The 12,562-nt window shown below is 47.0% G+C and overlaps 1 protein-coding gene across 1 annotated transcript; it reads right to left on the reverse strand.

Annotated features, from left to right (window-relative positions):
- Positions 1 to 5,407: 5,407 nt before the first annotated feature.
- Positions 5,408 to 8,886, reverse strand: LOC101788325 (uncharacterized protein CXorf49 homolog). Its single transcript, XM_005004201.2, has 5 exons — positions 7,585 to 8,886; positions 6,922 to 7,078; positions 6,345 to 6,421; positions 6,008 to 6,053; positions 5,408 to 5,448 (listed from the first exon to the last, which is right to left on the reverse strand). Exons 1-5 carry the CDS (start codon positions 8,884 to 8,886, stop codon positions 5,408 to 5,410), a joined length of 1,623 nt encoding a protein of 540 aa, XP_005004258.2.
- Between the last annotated feature and the right edge of the window lie 3,676 nt (positions 8,887 to 12,562).

Genomic DNA, 12,562 nt, shown 5'->3' on the forward strand with positions numbered 1-12,562 from the left:
CAGCTTTTTGAGAAATCTCCAGACTGACCTACACAATGGTTGCACTAGTCTACACTCCCACCAACAGTGCAGGAAAGTTCCTTCACATGATCATTTCTAGAGATGCAGAAAGAGCTTTTATACTGTCCAACATACATTCATTATAAGAACCTTACAGAAAGTTGGAATGGATGGTCTTTACCTAAATATGATAAAGGCCATCTATGACAAACCAATAGCCAGCATCATATTAAATGCCCAGAAATGCAAGGTCTTTACCTTAAAATCAGGCACAAGACAAGGATGTCCCTTATAACTGTTATTATTCAACATAGTACTACAAATACTAGCCAGAGCAATTAGACAAGAGAGAGAAATAAAAGGGGTAAAGATAGGAAAAAAAGAAGTTAAATTATCATTATTTGCAGATGACATGGTACTCTACATAAAAGACACCCAAAGTCCATTGAAATGCTCCTAGATATAATAAATAAATTCAGCAATGTAGCTGGATAGAAAATCAATACTGAAAAATCAATAGCATTCCTATACACTAACAACAAAATCACTGAGAGAGAAATAAGAGAAGCCATACCCTTCACACTAGAATCCAAAAAAATAAAATACTTAGGAATTTATCTCACAAAGGAGTAAAAGATCTATACAGGGAAAATTATTGTACCTTGAAAAAGAAATTGAAGAGGATCTCAGAAAATGGAAAGGCATCCCTTGTTCATGGACAGGAAGAATAAATATTGTGAAAATGGCCATTCTCTCAAAACTGTTATACGGATTCAATGCAATCCCAATAAAATACCATCAACATACTTCATAGATCTAGAGAAATCACCCCTAAAATTCATCTGGAACCAGAAGAGGCTTAGAATGGCAAAGGCAATTCTAAGCAGCAAAGGCAAGGCAGGAGGCATCACAATCCCTGACTTGAAGTTACACTACAAAGCTACTGTAATAAAATCAACAAGGTACTGTACTAAAAAGAGATCTAAAGATCAATAGAATAGATTAGAAGATACAACCACAACTACAAACACACTCAACCACCTTATCTTTGATAATGGGCCAAACATATTCACTGGAAGACCAACAGTCTCTTTAATAAATGGTGCTGGAAAAACTGGCTCTCAATATGCTGAAAACTAAAACTAGACCTATTCCTATCCTCATGTACTAAAGTAAAATCTAAATGAATCAAAGATGTGAATGTTAAAACAGAAACACTTAATCTGTTGGAAAATAAATTAGGTAAAAATATTGAAGACATAGGTGTAGCTAGAGAATTCATGAACAGGAATCAAACTGCATGGAAAATATTTCCCAGAATCAATAACTGGGATCACATCTTATTAAAGAGTTTCTGCATGTCAAAAGAAATCTTCAGCATAGTGAAAAGAAAACCCACAAACTGGGAAACAATCTTAGTGAACTATCCCTCCGACAAAGGACTTCTGTCTAAAACATATAAAAAATTTAAAAAATCAGACCCCTGAAATTCAAAGACCCAATCCAAAAATGGGTACCACAGATGAATACATAGTTCTCAGATGAAGAAATACAAATGACAAATAAATACTTGAAAAAATGTTCGTCATCATTGGTTATTAGGAAAATGCAAATTAAAACAACACTGAGATTCTGTCTCAATTCAGAAAGAATGGCCAAGATCAAGAAAACTACCAGCAGAGGCTGTGGGGAAAAAGGAACTCTTCTGCATTGTTGGTGGGAGTGTAGACTGGTGCAACCACTGTGGAAGTCAGTCTGGAGATTTCTCAAAAAACTGGGATTGGAGGTCCCATTTGACCTAGCTATTCCACTCCTAGGTATATTCCCAGAAGAACTGAAAGCATCATACCACAGTGATATATGTGCACCTATGTTTATAGCAGCACAGTTTGTAACCGCCAAGTCTTGGAAACAACCTAAGTGTCCAGCAACTGAGGAATGAATAAAAAGTTCTGTTATTTTTGTACATTGGAGTACTACTCATCTATGAAGAATGATCACATTGAGATATTTATAAATAAATTGACGCAGCTTGAGACCATACAAAATAAATCAAACTCACATGTATAAATACTGTATAATCTCTCTAGTGTAAGAAATGGTCAGAGTACATAAGAGTTTATGGTAATCATGATTTCCCATTTCATTGCTTTGAAGCCTTATGATGTTTTCATTCATTAGTTGGAGTTTTTTTTTATCCTGATTTGTTTGATTTTATTAACTGTGATGGTATGAACAGCTATTTTGAAGAAAATAAGACATTATAATAGCCAGTGCTGATTTAATATCATCTTGCTTTGAAGTCTTACCATGCTTTTGTTGTTCTGCTTCCTTTGGTTCTATCATCTTGTATCTTATTGGATTTTATTATGTGTGATAGTATAAAGTTTTCAATGAAAATGAGGTAATATAGTAGTTATTGTTCATTTTCTGTTATTTGGTTCTGAATGCCCTGTAATACTTTCATTCTCTTGAATGGTTTTCTACTATTTTGTTATGTTTTATACTATTGTATATGAAGGTATGCTAACGTATTTGAAAGAAAGAGACATTATGGTAGCTACTGTTTATTACAGGTTGTCTTGTGGTGAAATACTGTGTTGCTCAAATTGTTCTGTTCTGATATGCTTTGTTATGTCCTCTTTTGTCTTAATCTCTTTAAAATAAAAAAATTAAATATCATTTAAGCATCAGTGAGTTTTGCTTGGAAAAGTCATGTGAATCCTAGAGGCCTGTGAGGGTAGACTGGTCTGAGCCATGCAGGAGAGTTCTGAGGCTATCAGGATTGTGTTTCTTACTCCTAGAGGTGGTTACCAGGACAGGTGCCCTGTACCACTGTGTGCTGTGGTCCCATGTACTCTTAAATATCACAGGAATGGTTCAGACGGCCACTTTCACTACCATGATACACTTAATGGGACCTCGGGATGGGATCATTTGCCTCATGTTTAGAGGAAATGAATATTGAGGAAATGTGGATGGGGAGAGGACTTCTTAGAGACGAGGACACACAGGCAGGAGGTGATCCAAGATCACCTGGGGAGGTTGCTACAGCGAGGATAGAATCCATGGCTGGGACACACCAGGACATCTTTCACAGTGTGATGTCACCTCACACCCTGGTGTGTCAAGTGCTGGGCTTTCCTCCAGCCAGGGAGGACCGCCCTGACTGCTTCTCCTTGGCTGGCTTGGCAGCCTGCATTCCTTTAGCCCTGGGGGGAGTCTGAGATCATCTTTTCCATCCACAGATTGAAAGCTTGAGTTTGGGAAGGAACATGTTGGGTTGCCTTCCCAGTGAAGGTGGGATTTGGCTCAGGACACCACAGTGGCTACATCCAGGGTGGGCACACATGGTTCAGCACAGTTCCAGCGCTTGCTCTGGACTCAGCAGTAGGAGACAGGATGAGACTTGGGGTCTGAAATCCAGCTCATCCTCCTGGCTGGGATGAGAGGCTTAAGAAAAAGTCTGGGGGAGGGATGCAGTGGGGCCCAGCACAGGGCTCAGAGTTATGACACAGTTGTTAAGTCTGAATACAGACTTGGGAGACTATATTCCGAGGGCACAAGCAGGGCTGGCAAAGCTAGTTGCCAGGGGATTGTACTGCTGCCCTGCCTGGCTTCCTCAACATGCTAACCCCTGGTGACCATGTCCCCAGAACCTCCTAGGATAGTGCCTGCTGTGAAATTCATCCTAGTTGAAAACTGCTCAGGTGTCTGGGGTGACAGAAATCCCAGCTGCAGTCTGTAGCTTTTTCACTCAAGACACCAGCCCTCTGTTACCACTCTAAGAGAACAACTCAGGTCAGGGTCACAGATACAGCCTAAGGAATCCAGCTCACCTTCTCAAGTTGGGATTTGAAGTGGACGGCTCATATCCCCACTGGAAATCCTTTCCAGCTGAGGTCTGTGATTGTCCTACCACCTGTCTTCCTGAGTTCACCTCATAAATCCCAGATGAGAGAAGGTGAGAATAGAGGGAATAGGGTTCGTAGCCTGACCCACTATCCATTGGAAGTCCCTTGACATCCTAACTGTGCCCTTTCTAACTGGCTCTCAGTAGCCCAGGGGTAAGTCAGCACACAGTGTGGAAGATGGAGAGGGGACATGCACATATCTCTTCTCAGAAAATGTGTACCAGGGATGTTTGGATGGTACCTGCTAAGGACCAGGCATGCATGTACATACTGATCATGTCCCTTTGCTTTAGGAACTGATGGGCCTTTTAAAAATGAGGGCAAGGGGACCGACCCCACTAAAGGGTTGGTTGGCTGGCTATAAAAGGATGCAGAATTTATGGCCTCAGATGATCCATTATGGCTGCTGGTAGGCAGTCTGACCAGATTCACTCAGAAGTGCTAGCACACACTCAAGGGCCCCTCCTCCAATCCAGAGATGAAACTCCTGCTTTTCTCTCCTATTTCCCTGGCCTTTTTTCTGCTCTGCCACCCGTTGGCATGTGACCTCTACCTCTAATCTTCTACAGAAAGGAAGGAGGGGAAACTGACAGGGTTTGGAAACTGAGTTTCAAAGGTGAGGGTTAAACTGGAACTCAGAAGACAGGCAATGCGACAGACATATCCCTGTGTGTGGTGCCACCAGGGGGAGCTATAGAGTGTGAAAGAGGACTGAGCCCCAGAATCAGAAACATGAGGTAATGTGTAACACTGGCTGAAAACAGTCTCAGGAGAGGCCACCAGAGGAAAGTCAGGGGAGACATCAAAGATGCCGAGGGGAAAAAAAGATGCTGAGGAACAGTAAGGGAGAGCGACAGGGAGGGAGCAGGTCTGTGAGCCAAAGGAGGAAAGGCAGCAGATAGTGCAGCCCCAGGAGGGACCCATTATTTCCTGCCAAAGGTGGGGACTCCTGGTGCATATTGGAATGGAGAGAGAAGGATGCTAGGAGAGAGTTTGAAGAGGGGAGGTAGGAAATGCTCCTGTGGCAGGCCCTGCCCACACAGGATCTGGGTGCAGAGCACCATGGGAAAGGGAAACCTGAGCCCAGGGTTTCTGCTCAGAGGCAGCCCCTCAACCTTAAGGAGCTGGCCCACCACAGGAGACTGGGTACTGCACTTTATCTGCTCTGAATGAGGGCAGCTCTCACCTTCTGACCCACCTTCAGGCCCCATCCCAAAGAGAGAGGGCAGATCACTGAACATGACAGGTACTTTAATTTGTCACTGCTGTAAACTGGGGTGAGCAGGGGGCAAAAGTGGGACAGAGAGAAGGCCCTGGCTGAAGGAGGGGAAGGACATAGCTTGGCCTCAGCTCCTGGACTCTACAGGTATCAGCTGTTGGTCTTCTGTGAAGAAGCTGGTTTCAATCTGTTAAGCACAGCAGAGTCAGGGCCAGCTCCCATCTTCCCAAACAGCTGGGACATGAGAAGCAGTGTGACAGGCATAACACTCACTTCAAAGGGTCTGGAACTTATCAGTGAGGGACTGCAGGACCGCTGAAACAGAGAAACATAATTGACTGCTCCAGACATGGATACAGGAACTCACCCCCTTGCTGTCCCTGCACCCTGACAGCTCTCCAGCCCCTGTCCAAATCACCCTGGGGCTGACTCCTCTACCCATCACCTGCATGCAATGTGGAAATGCTTTCAAGACAGCAAAGCCAGCCAGAGCTCACAAGTTTTAAGGCAAGGCAAATCCCTCCAGAACTTGTTGAAGGCAAACATGCATACAATAATAAACACCATGCAAGCTGCACTAAGCAGCACTTAAAGGGAAATGCTCTGTGGTCTGCTTGTGTTAGCAAAGCATACATGGTGTGGGGGAAGAGTATACTGCTCTGCGCCCACACCCCAGCAGTTGAAGGGCAGGCTGCAGTAGTAGGCCCACTCAATGCACCCCCACTCCCACAAGAATATCTGTCCTGTGATGCAGTCTGTACTCACAGCCCAGCCCCACGCGGGGCACCTGCCCCAAGATGCTGACATCTGTCTCTGCCTCCACTCTCACCCCTGTTCCCACCCCTGCCCCAGCTTGGGGTTTGTGATACAGTACCTAGTTGCTCTCTGAGGTCATCTATTTCTTTCTGGAGCACAAGGCACTAGTCCAGCAGACAGTGGAGAAAGAGAAATGATGGGTAATATTCTGGCCCCTTCTCTCCTCATCCTCCCACACACCTCTAGTCCTTACATACCCACATATCCCACTGCCCTGTGAGGAGATGTGCTCTGCATCCTCCAGGGGAAAGAAGTGTCCTGTCTCAGAGAAGTGCAGTATGGACCAGAAGAGCAGTGCACTCTTTAAACTCACCAGAATATAAGGGACACCCTAGCCAATTCAACCTGGACTTGAAGCCCACCATCTAGCTGGGGTCTGCTGGAGAAAGCATTACCCGGGGACAGCCTTGTGCTCCAAAGGGCGGCTGCTGCCTTTCCAGAATTGGAACATGCACAGTTGGTTCCTGGTCACCTGAAAGAGAACACAAAATCCAGCTCCGTAGCCTGGGATAGAGGCTGATAGGGTCTCATGGGATTTACAATGAGGCAGCAGCAGCCCCCTCTGCTGGCAGTAAATTGCAGCTCCACTATCTAGGGCCTGCTTTCACTGCCTCCCAGTGTCAGTTCAGCTGCCACTGTGGCCTCTTAGTACTGTGACTCTGGGTTGGCAGCTGCCAGAGCTGCAACTACATTTAGGCTCTGGGAGGAGCAATGCAGCAAGACAAGACCTGACAGAAAAGGCTCTATTTCACTGAAAATCAATTTCTGCACTTGCCTTGGAGTTGAGGGCAAATCACTGCACAAACTCTGTAAGAAGGACCATGTGGCCTGAGGCAGCTCCACCTGTGCCACATGGGTAGGCAGAGACGCCTGAGAGAGATGCTGAGTCCTCCGAAGTATAGGAGGCAGAGGTTTCTGAAGCTGGGTACCCCCTCCCCTCTCCTTGTAGTGTATCAAACCCACAGGACTCACCAGAGAGTACAGGACCTCTGGGTGGGAGGCCTCCCTGGCTCACAGTCAAGGGCTGGGAGGCTGCTGGAACTTCGGCGGCTCTGGTGTCAGCATCACCACTGAAAAATTCTCCATGATGCATGTTCAGGCAACGTGGCCCTGGCCTGTGTGTTGGAAGCTAACACAAAAATTTCTCACTGAGTATGTGAAGTGGCTGGGATCAGGTGGAGAACAGGAGGGGAATTCACATGTTCACCTCATCAGAACCTTCTCTCTTTGCCCCAGGCCTGGAGGCAGAGCTGAACCAGGAAAGTGTGGGGGTATCCAGAAAGCCAGGCCCTTTGCAAGGCAGGCTTTGGGAAGAACTGGGAGGGAGGAATATGAAGGTCAGTGAGACTCAACAGGACACCGAAGCTGGGCATCCCAAACTCTGAACAGTTGGCAATCCCAATCAACACCAGCTTTGCTTCCTTTCCTAGCCCCTGTCTGAAGAAGGGAGGAGGCAGGAAATGCACAAAGTGTATCCAACAGTGCCAGGCACTCAGCAGGTACTCCCTTTATGCCTGACAAGACTACAAGTATCCCTCATTTGGCACCCCAAAGATAACTCCTGAGCATGAGGTAGAGGGAGCTGGGGCAAAGCTGTATAGCCTGGGGATGGGGGCAGGAGGGTGGCCTACTCACTTGAGCCTGTAGGATTGGATCACCATTTGGGCCTTTATCTTCTCCAGCCACAGGCTGGGACTCCCTTGCTCTCCTGGCTGAGGACCTCTTCCCAGTGGCCCCCTGCTTGGATGACTTGGATCCCGAGGGCAGCAAGGAAAATCCCTTGGACTTTCCAAGTAGCGGAACGCCCGAGATTGGTGGGAAGGTGGATGGTTCCAGGGGAGCAGCTCTGAATCTCTGTCCCCAGGAGGGGAAGGCTCTCCCAAGGATGACTCTTGAGCCACTACCCAGGGATTTCTTCTCTTGGGCCTCCTTCTTCCTCATTGTAGCCCTGGGCAGGACCCCTGCAATAGCACTTGCTCCTGGGTAGCTGGGCCTGCCCTCTCCCTTGGCCCAGACCACATTTTGCATTTTCTTAGAGGAAGAGGCATCCAGCTCTCCTGAGGGCTGCTTTCCCATGGCTGAGGTAAGTCTTCGGGGAGCAAAAGTCATCACAGAGCCCCGCAAGTGAGGAACACTCGCCTGGGCACGGATATTCAAGTGTCTGGCTGCATCTGCTGGTTCCTTGGGGAAGCTGGACCTGGCCTGGCCTTTTCCCTTGCGGGAAATGTTCACCCTCATGGGCTGTATCTCATTAAACTCATCTGAAGACTTGGACTCTGGGTCGGAGTCAGAAGAGGGCCGCCGGGCAGCCCCGCTGACTGTCATCCTGCTTTTGGTGCTGCTCTTAAGGCCTCTCCAGGGCTGGCCTCCCTCGTGCCCACTGGTGTGAAGAGGAGCGCCGGAGTCCCACTGCCCTTCTACGCAGCTCGGGACCAGTACTGTTCTCTGGCTGGGGCCAGATTCTGTGTCCACCCACATGGCGGAGACCCTCGAAGCATGGCTATCTGAAGATAGGGCCAGGGACTGGGATGGGTATCTGCGGGTACCCTGGACCTCCAGATTGGACATCTGCTGCACCATGGACGCACACTCGATGTTGAGGTGGGGTACAAAGTCCAGGGCAGTGTCCTCTTCCTCATCAGCCGGGGAACCAGGCCGGCCTTCACAGCCCCAGAGCACTTCCCTTCTCCCCACTGTCACTTCCTCTTCGGACTCTGGGTTGAGCTCATAGAAGTTGTGGTCCAGGAGGTTGGAGTCACGTTCACCCCTGTGGTCTGAGCTGCTACCCTCACCCTCACCGCTCTGGGGAGGCCCCAAGTCAAGGGTTAGGTCCTGTGCCCGCTGGGTTATGGAGTTTTCCCTGTTGAACTCGGTGTGCTCCCTGTCCTCCAGGCCAAAACCGGCTCCCTGGGAGGACACATTGCTGGGAGAGCTCATGCTGCCAGAGTGGGAGGCCTGTTAGAGGGGTAACGGTCGTTGCGACACTGAGTGTATAGGCCTCCGGGCGGACCGTCACCAGTTACCAGCACGTGTGGCACAGGAGGGCCGCCTGAAATTCCGCGATGCCTCGCGAGATTTGGTTGCCAATGAGCAGCCTTCTCATTGGTTCTCCCTCAGCAACTCACGGACCCACAGGCCCCTCACGGGGCCACCCCTGCGGACTGCCCTCCAGGCTGTATCCAACAGTGGTGACTCTTCTTTCCCACTTTAGTGTGGGTTCTGCTTGGTGGCTACAAGCTGGCATTCTGTCGTCAGGGGCTGGTTGCCATCTTCCTGTCTCTACCTCGGACTGGGCACCTGCTTTTCAATGTGAACTTCACCTCTGGGCCTCAGCTCCCCATCTGTAATGTAGAGGAAATAAGACAACATAGTTCAGGGTCTTGTGAGGATTTGGTGTAATGATGGATGTGAACCACCCAGCACAGAAAAGATTTGAGAGCCTTTTTCCTGCAGCAAGACCACTGGCCCAACAGGAAGCCCATAGTGTATGATCCATGGTCCCTGTACTTTTTCCGTCAAGGGCCATATAGCAGCTATTTTGTGATTTGCCAGTTGTGCTGCTTTACCAGAGGCAGTGAAACCACCATGTGGCTGTGTGCCCATGGTGTTTACTGGTGGGTCGGAGTTTGCCCATCTCTCCCAGGCCCCATCCCACCCTCTCACAGAATCAGTTCAGAGAAGCAGGGATCCCCACCATCTTGGACACGCCAATATGTGCCCACTACCATTGATCCTGTACATGCCAACTAAAATAATCAACCAGTTTTCACATACCAGGTTTGCAACAATAAAAAAGCTTATGTATTCCAGGTGTGGGAGGACTTATGAAGCTACTGGTGCTTTTTACCTCTGCTGGGGGTGTATGTGGAGGATCACCATTTGGGGTGGGAGCCATTTAGCAGAATCCCACTGAATGCGTATTAGGTAACATTTACTATGTCTCTGGCCCCTTTTTAGGCACTAGAGATAACTATTAACTCCACAGTTCTAGATTTGATTCACTACTATCACCACCTTTTCTAACATTGAGGAAACAGACTCAGAGAGGTATAATCATTGCCATGTATAACTTCTAGAAAAACAGTGGTAATACTATTGTGAGGACATAGGCAAAGGAATATTGATGAAGGAAGGACACAATTCCTTCAGTAAGGGAATGTAAGAATACAATGTACTCTGTGCATCCAGTAGATTAAAAGGACACTGTCCAGAGGGAGCCAGGGGAGTCAATGCATGCTCAGGTTTGTGCTAATAATGTTTGGACAATTAAATGCCTATATCTTGTGCTCTGAGTAACTAAAGATAACAATATGCAATGTATTGACCATTGTTATTCTCCTACTATCTTATTTTGAATTTTTACTGTTTTTTCCTCTTTAAAATTAAAAAAAGCATGCTTATGACTGCCTATGTGAAGTCACAGAAATGTGCATGAATTTGGACGCACATTTGTAAATTAAAAAATTCAAACCAGTCCTATGGGTTATTTGACTTTATGCTTAGGTGTTTATAAGGTATGTTGTAAAGGGCCAGAATGGACATGGAAGTAAGGCCTTACAGTAATGAACTGCCCAGTTTCTGTCATATTTTCTTGAGACTATCAGTTTCCAGCTCCTCTGTGCTAAGCAGTTCCAACATCTGGGGAGTGTCCCTTCCTTGGTTTGTATTAGGCCCTAGAGAACTAGACTTTGCCTTGCTTACCACTCAACCCTACCTCAGCAATTTTGCCTTAATTTCACAGTTGCTTTCCTCACTTCCACTCCTCACTTCCCCACTCATACTCACTTGTCTTTTCTTGCCTCTCTGTTTTGAATCCTCCTCTGGTTGGTACCTAGGCCTGGAAGATGTGAGCAAGAGTCTTCATGCCTTTCCAGGGGGTTGTCAAAGCCCCAATTTCTTTGGATTTGCACCTGTGATACCTTCCTTGCTGGGGAAGGTTACAAAGCAGGGCAAATTGTGTGCACTATAAATCTGCAATTATCTATATTCAGCAAGCCCTCAGCAAGCACTGCTTGTGTCTAGAAACCACTTTCTCCTACTCCCCAAAGTGATTTACTGACATGCTGTATTATTTCAGACATGACAACTGGGATTCTAAAAGATACAGTGAAATCTCTTGTCTCCATTGCATGTCTTAAGCATTACTGATTCATCCAGTTGAAGCAGACCATGTTCCTCTCCTCATTTTCACTGCCTTTCTCCTTCTCTATTTCATATGGAGATTCCTAGAACTTTCACAAGCTTCAGTCTACTTATGCCTGCAATTCTCCTATCTCATCTTCCTCTGTGTCCTATAGGTCTTTTATGGAGGCACAAATCTCTACCCATTCCAAGGATCTCCTTATCCAGTGTTGATTTTGACTTAATTTCTTGAACTGGGCTGGGATCCAGTGTTAGAAGTTTCACATAGTCTTCACCATCACAGTATCTCCTACTGTTCAGACCAATGACCCAAGGTTCTTGGGAGCTAACTACTCCGACTGCCAAGTATATCACTGACAGTGATCCACTTGGGGGCAGGAGGAAGGACCAAGGCTGTGCCACTTTACTCCATGTGGGCTATCACTTTCTCAAAGTGGACTAGGGATTTAGCCCAGTGGCATAAATGCCTGCCTTGCAAGCACGAGGTAGTGAGTTTGATCTCCGGTAAAAAAAAAAAAAAGAAGAAGAAGAAGAAAGAAAGAAAAAGAAAAAGGGACGCTAGTTAAAATTAGGAAATGTTCTTTATGGAGGCTGGGGATTTAGCTCAGTGGCATAAGCGCCTTCATGCCTTGCAAGCGCACAGTCATGAGTTTGATCCCCAGTACCACATATCCCAACATACATTCAGTAAAACTCACTTGTACTGTCTTGTATTCTATCCCCCTCAATCCAGCACCCTCAACATCCAATCCCTGGGCTATGCTGTGGCTCTTACAAGTACAGGATCAGTCTTTCTTGCAATGTCTTTGGCATATACTCTATTTTTTTTTACGAGTCTCTGCTTTACCCAGTGAAATCTTGGAAAAGAGAAAGGGTGGTCCCAAGGGAGAGATATGAGGCTTTATGGGAAGGGGACACTACTGTCTACTAGCCCAAGGCTTCTGCTGGCCCCTGCTAGGGAAGCAAGTGTGCCTTGCAAGTCCAAGGTTTCAGGACATGTGTAGTTTGGGAAACCAGTGTCCTCAGGGACATCCATCCATCCCCATCTTTCCCTATCTCCTCTACAGCCTTTGAAGTGGCTCTAGACAGGGCTCCAACCTGCATATCATGCAGGCCTATGTTGGTTGGGGGCATAAATGTCCTTGGGATTCATCACCTCTGACTGTGAAATCATGTTGACCTGATGTTCCTCAGTTTTATCTCTTCACCTTCTGTAGGAGGTACAGGACTCCTTGTAAGCCACCCAGGTGGCCTTCTGGGTCTTTCACTTTGCCCTAACATGTGTGGCAATGTCCCTTTGTTTCTCATCATCTCTCTGCAGGGCCACAATGTAACAGCAATCATTGGTTGTCTCTGACATCTGTTGTGGAGTTTCTCCCCTCCATTCCCTGCTGTAGGCTGAATCATCTCACCCACAAGATCAAGACCTTCCCCTGGGATGGCTGCCTAGGTAAATAAGAGTGAAACCTGG

This window comes from Cavia porcellus, unplaced genomic scaffold, assembly GCF_034190915.1.
Source record: "Cavia porcellus strain 051 isolate PalLab524CR breed Dunkin Hartley unplaced genomic scaffold, mCavPor4.1 scaffold_3, whole genome shotgun sequence".
Lineage (NCBI taxonomy): Eukaryota > Metazoa > Chordata > Mammalia > Rodentia > Caviidae > Cavia > Cavia porcellus.

What these genes read in the sequence shown, in the direction of transcription:
- LOC101788325 (XM_005004201.2), bottom strand. Translation starts at nt 8,886, where the DNA reads ATGAGCTCTCCCAGCAATGTGTCCTCCCAGGGAGCCGGTTTTGGCCTG. An exon ending in CAGAGGTCCTGTACTCTCTG is followed by an intron (nt 6,422 to 6,921) that starts GTGAGTCCTGTG and finishes GTTCTCTTTCAG; the next exon opens with GTGACCAGGAACCAACTGTG. An exon ending in TGACCTCAGAGAGCAACTAG is followed by an intron (nt 5,449 to 6,007) that starts GTACTGTATCAC and finishes TCTCTGTTTCAG; the next exon opens with CGGTCCTGCAGTCCCTCACT.